Genomic DNA, 19,086 nt, shown 5'->3' with positions numbered 1-19,086 from the left:
TTTTATTTAATCACACTCGTTATTACATCTAAATTATTATTATATCTTATGAACTAAAAAGGCATCTAGCTAGCTGCATACGTGTTATGGACAATATTCATTTTGTATGGCAATCTTAGCGTCCATCTCTCCTAAAAGTTCCCTGGCATAGAGCTTGCACTTGGAAATATAATGTACTGGCCACACTTCTAATTGAACTATTCAAATCAATATTTTTCTTTAGTTCCAATTGCAAGTGTTAAGTTCCTTTTTGTAATTTCAATACATGCAGTCTAAGAAACGTTAACCTAGGTATCTACAGTTTCAATAATCGTGCGCCTTACATTATTATCACGTCTGAGAAAAACAACTTGGTTAATATAACGCGTGACAATGTGCACTTAAATACAAATACAACAATCAATGTTCCTTTCTTGTATTTCACGCTTCCGAAGTGTTGTCTCCTTCGTTTGGTTTTTTGACGAACCCTTCATCCTTTTCTGATAGGCTTATTGAATAAATGGAACTTTGATCTGAGAATCTGTCCCTGTTTCGTCGACCGAAGATTCCGCTGCGGAGAGACGACACGGTTGAAATGGATATGTTGTCTCTGTCGGCTTGCGGGACCATCTTCCATATCAGTAGAGCGATTCCGCCAAACGCTGCTACAACCAGGAACATTACCAACGACACTTCTCCCACTATACCTGTAATAAAAGCCGTCTTTAGTAAAATCATCAAAAGATGTGAACATAAATGAGTAAGCCATACAAACTTTGTTCAGTCTCTTCCTTCCTCGCCTCCAGACGAGCCGGCTGCAGCTCATTATAGTCCATGTCTTGGTCGTAAGGTTCCACGGATCCGAAGCTGGGTTTGGTTTGTTGTAAGACGTCGCCAGGATTCGCTTTAGGCAGGTTTATACCAGCCCTCACCGTCAACGTCTCCGGTTTATATGTGCAGAGGACCAGAAATCTAGTAAAAATTAAAAATTAAAATTAAAATTTCTTTATTTCAGATAACAATGATCCATAATTTACATAATAAAACATTCATTCAAATAACTTAATAAATAAAATAAAATAGAATCAGAGAAGAAATTTCATTTAGCGTGCCTGAATACTTATCACTGCAAATTACAGAAAAGCTATTTTACTTTAATATTTCGAGAAAACTCTTGAGAACATAGTAATACATCATTAAATTCTAAGTGCTAATTTGATTTATAATAAAGTTTTGGTATAGATAGGAAATATAGAAATGAATAGTTACCGCCTAGTGCTGTGAGTCAGTATGGGCAGATTTTCCTGAACGATAACGTAGGTTGCGACTGTGGTGTCATTGACTTCGGAGCCACACTCGTCGTGGTGTATGCGGAGGATGTACGCATCTTGAGCGCTGTTCGGGTTGCCTTGGAGAGAACACCGCTCTGGGCCGCCGTCGGCTGCTTCTACGGCTATCCTCCCACCGAAGTAAGGACCGGTGGACACTTCGACCTCGCTCGCATGTGGCAGACATTGAGTCGCACGGGCTGAAACTGATTGAGACATAAAACCGCTGCATTATGTTTACGTTTCCTCTAAGGTCCTGCGTAAAAGAAACATCTGGATTTCCGCAGTCTTTAAACTAATGGAGTACAACGGGAATTACAATTAAATGTATAAAGCAAGTGCTTTAGTTAGAGCATAAACGCGCCGTAAAAGTAAACGACAAGATTGACTTGTAATAATAAAAACATTGCTCGAAAAGTAGTTAAGGCAATGGATAATTCACCGGAAATCAATTATGACATCATCGTGTGGTCGTAAAACACTTTCTTCTTTTATATTATCATGTAAAGTTCATTGAATACTTACATCCTTTGGTGGGCACGATGATTATCTTGGAGCCGATGGACTGCGGGTCGGCGAGGTCACGCGCGTCTCGCCGCACGGGGCGGACCTCGAAGGAATAAGTGGTCGCCATTCGTAGCCCTGTGATTCTCGTGCTATACACACGCCCTCTTCGAGCACCTGGCGCCATAGTCGTAGTTGAGGCATCCGTGCTTTGTGCTCTCGGCGTTTTCTCTTCCTCCAAATTGTCTATTGCCTGCAAACATAAAATTCCCGTATTGACTAATAAAGTAATTGTTAAAGTTTCATCATCATTAAGAGCCACGCTCTTGTTGACGTAGCATTCTCCGTTCTAGGCTACCACAGGCCAATTCTTTGATTTCTTTATAAGACACGACGTTCGCCTTCTCAAAGTTTTATTACGTAATTTTATTGTCCGGGGACAAGTCAGGTATTTGAAAACTCATTTCATAGCACTACTATAAATCCTAGAAAAAACATAATTACGTCACAATTTCGCAAATAATTCCAACAGCACAACAACGCGTAACATCACAATGTAGATAGGTACCACCACCTCGTAATAACTCTATGGAACTCGACAATAATGAGCATAGTTAGCACGGCTGTTCCCTGACGCCTGCGGAACTGTCAGCGCAGTCACGCTTGTCTCGTGCCATTATCTCCCGTTGGTGCCGTGGTGCTAACTCATTACCGCTTATATCATAAACATAATTAGAAAAAGGCAAGAGCTGTGACCGCAATGCAACTGCAAACTTTTATTAGATTTTCTTCCGTCAAAATTTTCATGAGAAGGTAACGTGCTGATGTTTTTCGTGCGTAAAATTCTATTTTTGTTCCTTTTTCGTTTTGTACTTAGTTCGTATAGCCTTTTGCATTTTGCATTGGAGCCTAAGCTCCTTTTGCTCACTGCTCTAGATTAGAACCATGTTTATATTTATTTATTTATTCATTTTAGGGAAATTTACAGCAAAATAACACAGCAAAACTAATTAATGACATATATTCACCTTAGTCCGACACCGATACTGTCCCCAAGCCTGAAGTTCGCAGTAGTGTACTTGGAATGCCAGCAGTTTAGGCCGAGCCTCGTCGTCCGCCAGCCCATACTCCCAGCGAAGACGCACGTCTCGGAAGTCTGGCTCGCCGATCAGGTGTAACACTTCTGTAATTGAATATACATTGCATAAATTCTATTAGACACAGCGCTCCAAGCAGCCAACCCCTTACGGCCCAAACCCGTATTGTACCACGGCACGGTAATGAAGCAATAAACTTAACAACGCATCGGATAGAAAACTTTAATAATAAATTGCTAAAGGTCAAGTGAGATGCTTGGCTGGTCGCTCCCGCATTCGCCAAGGCGTAAATTCCCAGGACGCGGTTGAACACTCCACGTTTCATAATCTTGGCTTGTTTATTGCACTTGACTTTTTGCTCTCGCGGCGCCGGCTATAATTATTTTCCCGAGTTGATCCGCTTGGATGCGTAGGCAATACAACCATCCGCTCGTACCATTAACCCAATGACTTGCTCACTGGGCCGTTGTCTTCTAATAACTAATACAACCGCTGTAATGGGAGCTCCCGTGCCCCACTTCCCTGAAACGGATAAGCTCACAAATTGCAAAATGTAGGCGATATCGCAGGTCTAGTGGAACTGGTTTATGGTGATCGTACGCCGGCCGTAGCCTAACCACACCTCCAGCTGACCGCTTGTCACCGGAGAGAGTAGGTATTGGATGACAATCATTAATTACACCTACTGTCATGATTTACGATTATCGACAGTTTTTTGTTTAGTTTTTTGCAGATATAAGTAGTTGGTACCTACTTCTACAACTTTTACTTTTTGAATTTATAATGAATGGTCCATTATTCGTAATATGCTTCAAGTAGATATTGAAGCTCACGTACCTACCTACTAATAAAAGTAAAATGAAACTTACATTATTTAAGATGTTGGATGGAGGCAACGAGTAAAAAGTTTGTAGGTACTTTTTGTGCATACTACGCAAGCGAGCAGTTCCGACAAAAGGAAGTTAAATATTAGTACAATAATTATTCTATAGGAGAGGCAGCAATTTGATATGAGAAAGGCAGCGCACGCGCCAATAGATCCCCGCGGGCGAATCGCCGGCGCAGCCCTGCCACCTACCACCTGACGGGTAATGAGAAATTTATCTATGTGGCACAACACAATGTTCTATTACAACCCATTTAATTTTATAGCTTTCTTGTCGTGAACGTGGCTTATAAAGACGTTACATGACGATTCATCATGGTCGGTAAGTATATAATTTCTCTTGCGATCCGGTATTCATTTCATATCACCATATTTTTACTTTTATTCCACAAATTATTGTATTTGTACGATACAACGAGGTTGTAAAAGTGGATCATCTCGGACAACGACAACGTGGATGACATCGCACTTTTGTACCAATTTTCGAAGTCCGAAAGTTGTTTTGTTTTTTGTATCGCCATTTGGCAAATCTTGTTTGGTTCAATTGCCGTTGAATGGGAGGTTTTAGTGCTTTTATCGAGATCGCTCGCTCTTGTTACTCTGTTTATCCCTGTTATATTGTAACATCTTTTGTTCGAAAAGGGCTTGTAACAATTTGTTCGACTTCCCATTAACGTGTACTTCAGTGAAGTATTCACGTTTTCTATCTTCATAAGTGTAGGCATGGGTTGATACTTTATCTATAGTGTAGGAATGTTGGGTTTAAATAACGGGTAAGTGAGGCGGGGTGCTCGAGACAGAGGTAACGAGCGGGAGTGCGGGACACGAGACCCCGAGGCTGCCTCGAAGCCTGATAAAGGTCGGTAGTCAGTAGAACGGTGCCGCCGCTATCGAACATCACCGCGACAACCCGTCACCATTGTACTCGAATAAACATTCATCCAACATAATTAACAGCCAAGACTAGCCTGTATCTCCTTGCTAATGAAATACTTCTTGTACAGGAACGTCAATCTCGATCCGTAGACTTATGGGTACTTGTTTTATATTACCCCTGTTTTCATTATTAAATTATTAACGCAAAGAAATATTTAAAGCCAAAAGAATTTTAATTGCAATTAGCTGGTCAAATTCCTGAGCTATTGTCAAATATTTCCCACAGTAATGCATCGTTATCCGCGGTTTTAGACCATCATAATGTCTCCAGTGTTCCGCTCGGCGAATCCGACATGCTCACATGGTTGCATTAAAGAAAAACTTTAATATGAGGTCAAAGTAGTACAGTTTAGGCCTCGCTTAATGCAGTCTCATTAACATTTTTGGCGGACGGTACTTACATTAAAATTTTAAAACGGATGTGACCTCGCGATGCCACAGAGGAAACGATGCAGTGGTAACATACTGTTTGGTACCGCTACACTTTACTCTGTATAAGGTGTTAAATTACAATTTCCGTTGAAGAACATTCTTTACTACTTCGTATTGTAGAGTATACTTACTCGAAGACCCACGTAATTGATATTTGCGGATCCAATCTTCTAACTGAATCGTCTACTCGTCTGAATATACAACGAAACATGTAACAGCAGCAATCAATTTATTCACGAATTAATTTAGAACATGATTAAAATAATTGCATCCGCTTCAAAAGGATTTTGTACACGGAAGGGACTTTATATTTCCATTGTAACATAATTATTCAGAAAACTACTCACATGTACCAACATAGGTACATAGTAGGTGTACCTACATTTTAAAAACAAACAACCTACACATTTCCATTATATCTCCTCCATACTGGGGCACAATTTAGCGACAGCGACACATGTTTGTATGTGAACTTTTGACCTACTGGATTTGCGTGTGATTTTGCAAACATGCGCACAAATGAAGAAATAGGGACATCTGCATGCCCGAGGCCCAAAGATCAACCGTATATTTAGCTCCTCTACTAATTGAAATATATATGTTTTACTATAAAAGGGCTACACAAGAACAAGAAATTAACATGATTTAAAATTTACACATTTTCATTCATACACACTGGATGAATTTCTTTAACCCCTCTAGTGGTCAATTATGACTACCCACTCCGGTTGTTGTTTGGAAGGTGCATGTTCCGAACAATAAAATATAATTATGTATATGAACATACATAAACAGCCTATACACGTCCCACTGCTGGGCACAGGCCTCCCCTCAATCAACCGGAGGGGGTATGGAGCATACTCCACCACGCTGCTCCACTGCGGGTTGGTGGAGGTGTTTGGGCTAGTAGCCCGCCGGGACCAACAACTTTACGTGCCTTCCGAAGCACGGAATCATTTTACTTTTTCGGACAATCAGGTGATTCAAGCCTGCAATGTCCTTACCAAACAAAGGACAGTCTCACAAAGTGATTTCGACAATGTCCCCATCGGGAATCGAACCCGGACCTCCAGATCGTGAGCCCGACGCTCTAACCACTACACCACGAAGGCTGTTATGTATAGGTAAAGAATAACATGACGTGATCCAGATCCATCCAGATTCAAGCTAGGAGTGATTTAAAAACAGCTGAGCATCGCAGGAAGTAGAATACCGTAGTCTCAGTACCCAATGGGAAATACACGTGCTCTTATATCTGCCTAAATCCCTGAAATGCACCTTAAGGATTTAAAAAGTTTAAATACCTATTTATACTTCTTCTGTATTACCTATTCACAATAATAATTTATAATAGATCAATATTTATGTGCTTTTAAAGTTTTCTGACGAATAAATTCAAATAAAACCTACTAAGTACTTACTTATTTTTATTTCGTACTCATTTGCTTCTACTTTTATGGTTAGTGGGTGGCCATCTGCCGAAACCCATGCCCGCTTATTCATCGATATTACAGTATGTATAGATTTATTCACATTACATACATGTTCATAACAATCAAGTGATACGCCGGTGTACGAGTTCCAACAAACTGCGAGGCATGACCGCAGTAGCAGTGACGGATGCGGGCTGACCTGCCGACTGGACCGTGACAACTATTGTTGACAGCTACGTACAACCCAGCTGTCATACTTGGAAACATTCGCTATCGTGCATTAAAACAAAGCCCGCTTTGTCATTATCGACAAATGTACTCATCACTTTTAACATAGATAGTCAGTCATGCTCGCAATCCCGGGGTAGAAGAGCCATAGATTATCAGGGAGGGTTAAAAGGCAAAATTTAACGTTTGCGCATATGGAAATAAGTGCGCAATGTCAAATAGCAATATTGCTATTTTAGATGCATTGCTTCAATGTGGTTTTTCTAGCCCTCAGATCAACTTGCAGCCTTCTGGCTACCACTGTGTAGTGGTCTGATCAGGAAAAGAATCATGTGGTTTCTAAAACGATTACCATATTCATAACCTACATAACCTGTACCTACATATAGCGATGAACTAGAACCTGATATTAGTGTCTACATCGTATCTAACACTAACTTACTCTTTAACTTTGCTACCACCATTAGCTGTCACATAAATACGACTAATCACATATTCACATATGTGATGTCCATCAAAATTTATAATAAACTGCCAAATATATATAAAAGACGAAAAAGGTGACACAATCTTTAATAAAAAATTAAAAGAACTTCTAATTAATAAATGTTACTACAGCACTAGTGAATATTTTAATGATACTGATGTTACATTTTGAAAATCTTCCTTCTTTCTTTTAAACTTCTATTTTGTTTTGACCTACGAATAAATAATAGTTTTGACCAGCTTGTATCATCATCATCAGCCCATTAACGTCACCACTGCTGGGGCACGGGCCTTCCCTATAGATGGATAGGGAGATCGGGCCTTAAACCATCACGCGGGCCCAGTGCGGATTGTTGGTTATTAACGACTGCTAATGCAGCCGGGACCAACGGCTTAACGCGCCTTCCGAAGCACGGAGGAGCTCGAGATGAAAACTTTTGTGGTCACCAATCCTATGACCGGCCTTTGCACAAGTTGCTTAACTTCAACAATCGCACACCGAGCGCGTTAACCGCTGCGCCACGGAGCTCCTCAACTTGCCATCATAGAATTTAAATAAAGAATATATATTGAGTTAGCGTTAACCGCTAGTGCTGTCGCGAAACAATACAATAGTATGTTGTTAAATCGATGTTCATTATGTATGTATGCCAAATCATTAGTTAACCTACATTAAAACAAAACCTGTCCCGACATACCTCCCATACATTGATACTACGATATGTGTGGATACTTACCAAAATTTGTCTTATGGCGTGTAAAACATTGTTGTTGCTCACGATATTCTTCTATCGTGTGGGTAGTGAGGTGGATTACCAACCCCATCAACCCTGGTGTCAGGGTTACTATTTTTTTATTATTTTTTTTATTTATTTATCATAGATACAAAGGCCCCTGACATGGCTCATGTAACGATTACTCACTTACATCAGTAAGTAGTAACCGGGACCAACGGTTTAACGTGCCTTTCGAGGCACGGATCATTTTCCTTTCGGACAATCAGGTGATCAGCCTCTAATATCATATAACCAAACTAGGGATCACAAAGTGATTTCGTGATGTGTCCCCACCGGGATTTGAACCCGGGACCTCCGGATCGTGGGCCCAACGCTCAAACCACTGGACCACAGAGGCCGATGTGGCTTACGATAAAAACTTGAAGTTGACTTGAAGTGGACTTCAAAGGTCTGTCAACCAAGTTAATCAAAGACGCTATCACTCCCAAGCAGTAGAGCAACGCGGTGAACTGGAGTACCTATGCTACGTACCACATTCTTCGTTTAATGACAAGTGTGTCGTGTGTTAGTGAGAATAACAATTAAAATCAAATATGCTCGTTGCCAAGGAACTTTAGCCGCTGAGCCTAAATGATACGAATAAACTATACTTACACAAATTCTTACCCGTAGCCCACTACGGATCTATATATATATATATATATATATATATATATATATATATATATGCCCCAACATATATGTATATATATTATAATATAGGCTGTTTATGTTGTACAAAATTAAATTATCGGATACTCCCATCAGTACGTAATTTCAATGTCACTGTCACCGAAGGTCAATACTCCGAAGTCCTATGTAGGTATGTGATCTATCTCAGGGGGGTTAAAAGGCCCACATCGAAGCAATTCATCAAAAAGAGCAATATTGCTATTTGACATTTGTTTGCATTGCGCACTTCCTTTTATATGCGCAAATGTCAAATTGCAATATTGCTTTTTTAGATGAATTGCTTCGATGTGGCCTTTTAACCCCCCTGAGATAGATCACATACCTACATAGGACACGATTTAGTATTTGTTAAATAATACTATTGGTAGCGGCCGCCCTAGACTTCGTCTGCGTATGTATCTTTATACATTATTATAGTCTGTGTGTTGTTCTGATGTATATTTCCGTTAAGTTTCAGTTTTTGCGTGATAGAGTAACAAATATAAATCCATCTTCACAAACTTTCGTGATTGTAATATTTGTAGGATTTGTGACCATTACGAGATAGTGAGTGTTAGTTTTGATGTACGTTTTAATGCTTATGCTTGCTTTATTGCTCATGCTTTGTGATCCCTAGTTTGGTTGGGACATTACAGGCTGATCACCTGATTGTCCGAAAGTAAGATGATCCGTGCTTCAGAAGGCACGTTAAGCCGTTGGTCCCGTTTACTATTTACTGATGTAAGTGAGTAATCGTTACATGAGCCATATCGGGGGCCTTTGGCGGCTCAATCAGGGAGAGGCAGGTATTCCACCTCACAACTCACACGATAAGAAGAAGAATGCTCATGCTTCGTTTTTAAGACGCTACAGTTTAATTTTAACACTTTCCTTTCTGTTCAGTATTAGGGATGTTCCATGATTTATTTTTCTTGGAGAGTATAAACATTTATTTTACATATAAGTAAGTACATATTAGACCTATTACTTCCGCGGTAAAAATGTACTTTCCCCTTTCCAGATATTGTTTTTAATAGACACTTTTAAAAGTTATTTTCTTTAGAACACGACAATGGTTTCCATTCGTTAAATAATTGATGAAGAATATTCTGGTGTTGTATTGTGCTGAACGAGTGGTGCGAGACGGAGTGAACAATATGGTGTTCACGCCTCGCTCTTCCTGTCGTTTTGGGGCCATCTGATGCCATAGTGTCGCAGTTTATGCGACTACTAACTCGAATACTACGAACCAGATGGCACCAAAATGACTCCAACTATACAGGATGTTAGTGACATCGTAACGAATACTGAGGGGATGATTCAGACCATGATTCTGAGTTAATATCACGTGGATTTTTTCGTCGCAAAATTCATGGCTGTTTTTGTGTTGTTAAATTACTTTCAATTCTATACTTTTGCGATGAAAAATTCCACTCGATACTAATTGAATCATCCTCCTCAGTATTCGTTACGATGTCACTTACACCCACCTAAAAGTACATACAAGTAGCCATTCAAGTGCATATGTAGGTATGTTAGTGATAACGTAACAAATACTTGGGGGGATGATTCAGACCATTATTCTGAGTTGATATCAAGTGGAGTTTCGTGTCGGAAAATTCATGAAAATTTTAGTGATTTTTTTTTATTATTTACAGTTACATACTTTTGCTTCAGACAAAACCACTTGATTTCAACTCAAAATTTTTGTTACGTTGTCACTAACACCCTGTATAGTCGAGTTATTCGTAGTCTTGGAGTACTAACTCGAATAAACTCGTATAGACTGAATCAGATGGCACTAACACACCTGTAGTCGTTGACTACTCGTAAAGTGAAGTTGAAATCTTTATAATCCATCTAGGCATGTTGATGGCTAGGTCAATGGTAGTGCACATCCACGCTTAGGGTAGTATTAATACACTAATCTCAGCTGAGACTGCCCTCAAGATTTTGCTCAAGTCCCTGTTTTTATATAAGAACTGTCACATTGACGTGATCTTGAGGGCAGTCTTAAAACTGAGATTAGTTTATTAATACCAACGTTAGAGACCCAAGTAAGCAAAATACTTACTTTTGCTCAAGCGTTCTGAATTTTAACGTATTTTTGCTCCTTCGAAGCCACAACTTCCGGCAAATCCGGGAGTAAGTACTGTAACGATGTTACCTCTTCTTTCTGTAGGACTAACATACGCAACTTGATAAAATTTTGTCACGGACATTTTATCGATTCTGACGATATAATTATGTCATTTTGTCAAAATGTGAACCCAAATAAGTCATGTCGTTCTGTCAAAATACGAACAAAATCACGTGGCACGCATGTTAGGGACAAAAACAAACTTTCGACAAAATTTATTGAATCGATCGATAATTTTATCATGTTGCGCATGTTAGCCACCGGGTGAGAGCCTTCAGCGCCCCCCATTTGTCCGGCCAAGTAGTTAATGCCACCTGCGGTAAATCTACAATAAGTCACGTCAAAAAATAAGCATGTTAGCCCTGCTGGTAGGCGTTCAGTGAATTTGAATAACGTGAATGTAATGTTTTTAAACAGAGTGACCACGGCACCGTGCGGCTAGCACCGAACTGAATATTTTTATGGGTTACATCTCCCTATCGGTTACGTTCCCCTTGTATAAATGTAACTCAGAAATTTAAAAGAAAATATAAGAATTGTACCGCCTGGAAAGTGTTTCATCCAGCAACAACTACCGTAAGCCAGTACTTACGTCTTTTCGACCTCAAATTCTATCGACTACGTTCCAACAAACAATTCTGTTGTCAACCCGTAATGCTAGAGGACTGTCCAGTCGAGACCTTCCAAGCAGTCTACCTATTCGATAGTTTACCTAGGTCTTACGGCATGTATTACGACGTTTCTTTAGGAGGAAAACTATAACTGCCTACTTACGGTGAAAATCTTAAAATACTTACTTCATCATCATCAGCCCATTAACGTCCCCACTGCTGGGGCACGGGCCTTTCCTATGGATGGATAGGAAGAACGGGCCTTAAACTATCACGCGGGCCCAGTGCGGATTGATGGTTATTAACGACTGCTAATGCAGCCGGGACCAACGTTTAACATGCCTTCCGAAGCACGGAGGAGCTCGAGATGAAAAAAAATTTTTTTGTGGTCACCCATCCTATGACCGGCCTTTGCGAAAGTTGCTTTACTTCAACAATCGTAGACCGAGCGCGTTAAAAAAAAACTTACTTAAAAGCATTCAATTGTTTAGTTCAACCAACTGTCTGCTTAGTAAAAAGTAAAAGTAGCTAAATACCGAATTATAAAAGTAGAAATGACGTAATATCTGAACTAAACGATTTCGTACGAAATTTGGTATAGCTCAAAGAAAGTTGTGAAACTATTGAACGTTTATTAAATTTCAAAAGAAACAAAAATTTTCTTTCTTCCGCCACCCGCTGTCCGGAAAACGTGAGGTCAATCTGAAACACTGTGATAAATCAACACGTGTAGTGTAGTAAAAAACAACAAAATTTTCCTATAATGCATATAATTGACCGCAAACATGGATTTCTGACCAATATCTAAAAATATTCAATCAAAAATCCAGTACGCACCTAGCTATAATAGTTGTGTTGTGAGGTGGACGACGAACCACAGTCGCGGATGGGGATACCGAATACTCATTAGAATACCCAGGGATACCCATTTGGATATTCTGGCAAAAAGGTCTGTTTTTAAAACGAAAGCATTATAGTTTTGTAACTGTAATACGCAGTTTTACATAAATTCTTCTGCAGTATAGTTATAGGTATCGAGTAGCTAGCTACCTAGCTAGTCTAGTCATATCTTTCAAAAACTAGATGCAGGTGTTTCCATAGACCACATTGACCTGGGAACTAATCTAGCCCCAATTCAGCATGTTATGGCATTGCAGCACGCAAGTTCAACGTGTCGTTTGATCGCTCTCGAAAATGGAGCGTAAAATACGGCGCCGGCGCTGGTATGCGAACGTTTGCACGCGTAGACAACGAAACGATGTAAATTCAGTGAATTGTGAGCCGTGCGTCTATAATCTCCGTTTTTGCCGTATTCAATTAGAAGTTTGACCCACTGTCAGTGACGTGCGCGCAGAACAAAAGACGCTATCTACTACAAGCGGGAACAAAGCACGGCCCGTTCCAAAACTTTGTCGCGCGTTTGTTCTACTAGCTGATATTTAGATTAAACAACGTTCCTAAACAATTCTACTTTGACGCTTTAGAGACTAAAAACTACTGGAGCAAAACATTTAGAAATGACCCATATTCAGAGTTCTACTACCTATATAAAAAAAGACGCCCTAGCAACCTCTGAAAGTACATTTTTTAAGTACTTAAGTACATTTGATACTTCAGAATCTAACTCCACCACGCCCCACTTGGTAAAAACTAGGTATTTAATATCAAATACTTAGTATTTTGAATTCCAATTTTGAACGAGCATGATATAAAACGCATTTTGAAGGGGCACCTGAATCGAATGAATAGCAGGGTAATTCTGGTTACAATTACGGGCTGTAATTGGATTAAAAGTAGGTTTTATTTAAGTGGTAATATCGCGAGACTATTCACGTTGACCTGAAACTTGCTCATTGGGTCTTTTATGTGAAGTTTACTTTGAAGCTACTTTTTATCTTACGTTTTATAGGCGGCACTCGCTAACTGTGACAATATTTGACCACCCGCTTTAAGCTCTATGATATTATTTATGTTGGCATCATTGAAATCGTCATCGATTAGTGTAAAAGCACTTTGTGTACGTACTTTTCTTAAGGTCGAAGAAATTTTCCTTAATTGTTTTATTAAAATATCAACATACATTTTTCCTAGATATTTTACACAATACTAAAAAATAATATCAGACATGATTTTATTGAGACATTGATCTCTATCTAAAGATAATATTTAAGAAGACATTAACTGCTTTCATTAAAGATATTTCATGTTAATGTCTAATAACGCCACACTTATAAACGGCCACTAAACTGTTAACCATATTTGTTGTGACAGACAGAATAAAAAACAAATATGCTGCGTGCTGCTTATTCCTAGCATGTAGAAATCGTCTATACTATTTGCGTTCTAGCGTGCTACGGATAAAAGCTGTCAGGTTAGTACATTTTCTCGGTACATCTCTTTCGCACTGGACTGTACTCAATATGTCTATCCTGTTGTCATTAGCACCTTGTTAGAGCAAAATAGAAAATATATGGAACCGTTATACCTTTACCTAAGTACATAAATGTAATTGTGTTGGTCACATGTCACTACACTTTTTTTTGACGTGACTTCTTGTAGGTTTGCCGCAGATGGCATTAACTACTCTGAGGACCCTCACTCGGTACATTTAAGACAACAGGCCTGAGGGTGCCCAGTTGGGCGCGAACCTATGCTCAGGGCATCGTCTGAGAGGATAATATTTGAAAGAATTAATCGACCCTAGTGGATCGATAGCGATAAAAATACTAGAAATCGTCGACCACGCCAGCGGGGTCAGCTTATTGGCCGCCTCTATGGCTAAAGTGTCACTATACTCTCTCAAATACAAATAGAAAATGCCTGAAGGTAGGTTTGTTTTCCAACAACTTAGGCTTTTCCGGCATATGTGGGAGATAAGGTTAAAGGCACGATCTCCTTACTAGCTTCTAAACAGCCAACTTACCTTAAATTACACTTTATCAGGAAACCGTAGTTTTCGCACGATATCGTTTCATATAGTTTTATTACAACTGTAAAGTTCATAAAATGTTACCGGGAGATTCGAATGGTTATAACGGATAAACGGTTGCTTATAAAATGCTGTAACAGTTCTGGTAACCGCTGGTTATGCAACCAGCGTCCAGCTATCCAATCTTACACTAAGTGACCGTTTACCGGCAACTAAAGATTTATTATAAAATTAAATATAATACAGGTACCAGGTACCTAATGGTGCCGATGCCAATACACATCATCTAATTTAATTTTAAGTTTTGGGAGAGCTTTTTTTTTCTTTCTAAAATTTACCTGTATTCCATAAATTTTATGCCTGTCGATTACCCGTCCCTTTCCTTTTTGGCGGATAAGAAAATGAAAGATACTTATAACTTAACACGTTCACTGTGCATGAACCACATATGAGGCAATAAATTTGAAACCCATGCATGCATGTCCCATATGTGGGGCACATTTTTCTTGCCATAGTGTGTCTGTGTACATAAATTCCAATGTGTTTATAGAAAAATAACATTGCACGTGAGCGGTTGATATCTAATTTTTAGTTACACAGTGAACGTGTTAAAATAAATAAGTCTGTAGGAATCGCGGTCATTATAAATCATTTAACTGCGTTAGCTATAGAAGTGTAACTGGTGTCTACTAATATCATAATCAGCCTCATTATAAAGCTATAGAATGCTGCTGCGGAAAAACAGAAAACTTCAAAGAATTCCACTCCTTAACAACGTGTGCCACCTATGTATGATACAAATTTATTTATTCTATTTATTTATTTATTTATTTATTCATGATGGACTAATGTTATGGGCGATAGGCTGATCCCTTATCACCATAAGGTTCATCATATCCATCTTTGGACTTCGTATCAACAGTGGCTGCAAGTTGTCTTTGATTACTTGTGGCTCTGCCCACCCCATTAGGGATTACGGGCGTGAGTTTATGTATGTATGTATGTATTTATTCTACCTACTTCCTTTCTTTCTTGTAAATACAAGTAGGTATATAAAGCTACGTTCTTAACACTTCTCTGTGCACTGAATAATAGAACACTTTATTTAAATTGATTAAATTCGTGCGCAGCTTTAATGTAGAATATAGCAATTAGTCACGTTTGCTTTGCGTTTGATTATAAATGTATTCCGAACGCACAGTATGTAGCCACGGGCCGGGCCCACTCTAGTGAGCCATAACATTAATTCGCGTAAATAAATTGAAACGCGCACGCAATATAAGCAATGCTGCTTACTATGATCCTATATTTCTTTCCGCGGATGAGCAAAATTTGCATTACTTTACATTTTTCACGCCTTTTAAGAAATGGAGTCAATGCGATCGAATGCTAATCCAAATATAGAATACTGGAGCAACATCCGAATCCGCTAGATCAGAAAGCCGTTGGCGTGGGTAGGGACCATAGAAGAAATTGGCAAAGTCAAATAAGGTCGGGGGTCCGTTATCGATCGCATCGATATGCCACCGCCACACGAAGCTGGGCATAAGATGACGATAACTGCAGAGTGCAGGTTTATCGATATAGGTGTTCCGTTTGAGGTCAAAAGAATAACACTTTTGTTTGCCATACTTGGGCAAATTAGCTTTGCATAGCGTCACTATCTTGGGTTTGGAAAGTATCAGAAAGAAATTCCGGCTCCATGAAATCAGACTTCTGACCTCATTTTGACCTCGTTTTCGAAAAATAACAAATAAGCTTTTAAGGTAAAATGAGTAATCTTCATATGATCCGCTTAAAAACGTACCTTCTTCACAAAATACACATAATATTATTATATTAAATGGTAATTCTGAACGGTACGCAAATCGCAAGTTTGGGCAAAACGAGCCGTTTCTCCCTAGAAGGCTCGGTCGGCGACCCTAGGTCAGCGCAGGAGTTTGCCTGCGAGCTACTGTGGGCACTTATCGTATTACGACACCTAGAAACGAGGTACCTAGACCTGCCTATGTCCAACGGTACTACGGAGTCCCAGTGATTTTCGCATAATTTAACAAGTTATAGGTGCACTTTGAGTTACGGTGCAGTGCAACTGACACTGATGCAGTCTGGATTGCTGGCCGATGGCGATACAAAGTAAATTGAGCGCCTCGAAAAGGTACGGAGCCAGCACTTCTTACTAGCTCGAGGCCGCAATCTCGTACGTGTACCCTAAATCCCATTTACGAAGATTTAGCATGCTCTTCGAACAAACTATTTACAAGAGAAATATTTCTGAGGTCAATACATATTGCTTTTTCGAGAATTATATTGCAAGTTATGGGATGAAAATCGGCACATAGATAAATCAAAACTCAAAGTGGAACTTGAATACTATTGGACAGATTTTGTATACCTACTTAGTAGATATAGGCGACAATTCGCGCACGGATAATTATTTTAAATAAATAATGTAACTCAAGCAATTTTTATTTTTATGAAACAAAAAAGGTGCGGGAAATATTTTCCGCAGCGAGGCTGGATCGCCCCCGGGCACACCTCACTATAGTTTGCTTGCGTCTCGTCCGCGGTCAGTCCGCGTATTATATTTCCCATTGAAACCTCGCTAATGGTTAAACTCTATTGATAGGCCGCCGGTGGTGTATCATTATTTATTATTAGTTTCATTGTTGTATTATCTGCAAAGTGAGTTGTCTGAAAAAGCAAATTGCTAGTTTACGCTCATCGATACATCTATGCTCTCTCCTTTCGGATTTTAACATTCGAGCAAAAAGTATTTCTTTTTAAAAGTGAAGATTGTTCTGCTCATTTGTTTTAGAAACGATAGATTTGAATCTCGAATTGCATTATGACTTTATAGAGTGACCTTTGTCGCCATCATCGTACCCGAAGCAACAGCCAATAGGTAACCTCTTTGCTCATCTAAATGCACCCGCAAAAAATAAGGACAAGCACAAAGCACAGGTGTTCTGTAAGTGATGATTTGTTCTTTATAGAACTTTTTATATGCTAACCGGGCGCTAACAAGTTCCACCGAATGATATGGTGATAAAACATAATTGTTACCATTAGGCACACCTAATTATTTGATAATTAAACCTACATCTTCTTAGAGCGTAATTAAAGTGAACAGTCGAACTCGTCTAGTGAAAGTAAAGTTTCACACGTGACCTATTTTACGGTCGTCGTCGAGACTAGAGTAGATGTAAGTATCGTGACATTGACATCTCACTCATTAAATAGTTGATGGTGATCTGTGACTGTCGTAGAATAGACGGCGAGACGTGTGGTCGACGTGGTCTGGGGACTCTATTAAATCGCCTCATACATAATAGACCATTGCGCACGGCATTGAACGTTTATAATAGAATTTGAACTATTGAGCTTTAAGTACGTTTTCATATTGTTAAGCGTCCAATAGTGTACATACGCAGTGTAACTGTGTATGAAAGCGTAACCGAACGGAACACTTTATTATATTTATCTTTGCTCTGTTAATCCTTAATCCTAAGACGAAGTCTTAAAACCACCCGAGCATTACCCAAATACAAAACCGCAGGATTTTCACAAAAAAAAACTTATTGAAATCTTTAACATGTCCAAGATGTCAATGGTAATGTTGACAGGTGACCTCCAGACCGCAAGTCTGCCGCGTCCTGCGCGGGCGCGGGTTCGGAAGCCGCGCAGCTACCGTTAGCGCATGCATTATGCGAACCGCGAACTGTTCCACTGCTGTAATGACATGCGCGTTATGACTACACGCCGCAAAATAAGTTACTTGTCCCGCATACTGTCGCTTTGGTTAGATAGAATAAAATCGCCTGTCTACTTTAGCTTAATCTAAGGGGAACTCTATATTTCAATATTTAAGTAAGTACAGTTTAGAAACAAAATATGAATTACTTAAATTATAAAGTCACCCACCATATTATGCTACATAAATGGCATCTATAAATATCCACTGACACATGCCTCCCCTCAAGCAATCGGAGGGGGTGTGATGGAGGATATCAGATCTATCCACCCACGCTGCTCCACTGCGGGTTGTTAGCGGTGTTTGGGCTAGTAGCCCGGGCCCCGGACCAAGCCTAGCGTGCCTTCCGCAGCACGAAATCATTTTATTTTTCGCCACCCATGTTCTAGTGGGTGGAACGTTGATCTCATGAACTGGAGGTCTGGGTTTGATTCCCGATGGTAATATCATCTTAAATCATTATCGACTCGTTAAAAATAGTTAATTATCCTCTAAATCACTCTGACTCTGTAATTCTTTGTTTGACTAGGAATTGCAGGCCTGATAAAGTCACCATGAAAAGATATTTATTAGCCAATCAACTTGGGTCTCATACGAACCGTATAGCTGTCATAATAAAAGTTATAAATCAAATTCAAAATAAACCTTTGAGCACTAACCCTTGGATCTAGATAGATACAAAATACGTATTGGTTCAAGATATTAATTTACTACTCTGACACAAAATTGTTATTACTCTGAAGGCCGGACTGTCAAAACTTCAGGTTAGGCAAGCGGACACTGTGAGAAACGGGAAAACGCTAGGAAGATGATGACTATGTTAGAAGACGCTCGAAGTCTCAAGTATGTCATGTTTGCATGAACACAGGTAGTTTTACAACAATCTTCTTAGCGC

The 19,086-nt window shown here is 39.5% G+C and overlaps 1 protein-coding gene across 1 annotated transcript in view; it reads right to left on the bottom strand.

The window, feature by feature from the left end:
- The window catches only part of LOC126367973 (uncharacterized), a 24,983-nt gene continuing 5,897 nt past the window's right edge, over positions 1-19,086 (bottom strand). Inside the window, exons 2-6 of the mRNA XM_050011753.1 lie at positions 2,840-2,994; positions 1,833-2,064; positions 1,249-1,513; positions 755-951; positions 1-686 (exon numbers count right to left, since the gene is read on the bottom strand). Of these exons, the coding sequence (XP_049867710.1) occupies positions 421-686; positions 755-951; positions 1,249-1,513; positions 1,833-2,064; positions 2,840-2,994 (1,115 nt within the window). The 3' untranslated portion in view covers positions 1-420. The remainder of the gene's footprint in view (positions 687-754; positions 952-1,248; positions 1,514-1,832; positions 2,065-2,839; positions 2,995-19,086) is intronic.

This window comes from Pectinophora gossypiella, chromosome 1 (assembly GCF_024362695.1).
Source record: "Pectinophora gossypiella chromosome 1, ilPecGoss1.1, whole genome shotgun sequence".
Taxonomy (NCBI): domain Eukaryota; kingdom Metazoa; phylum Arthropoda; class Insecta; order Lepidoptera; family Gelechiidae; genus Pectinophora; species Pectinophora gossypiella.
Note: the sequence above shows the minus strand (reverse complement) of the source record. Positions and strands in the feature narration are given on the sequence as shown.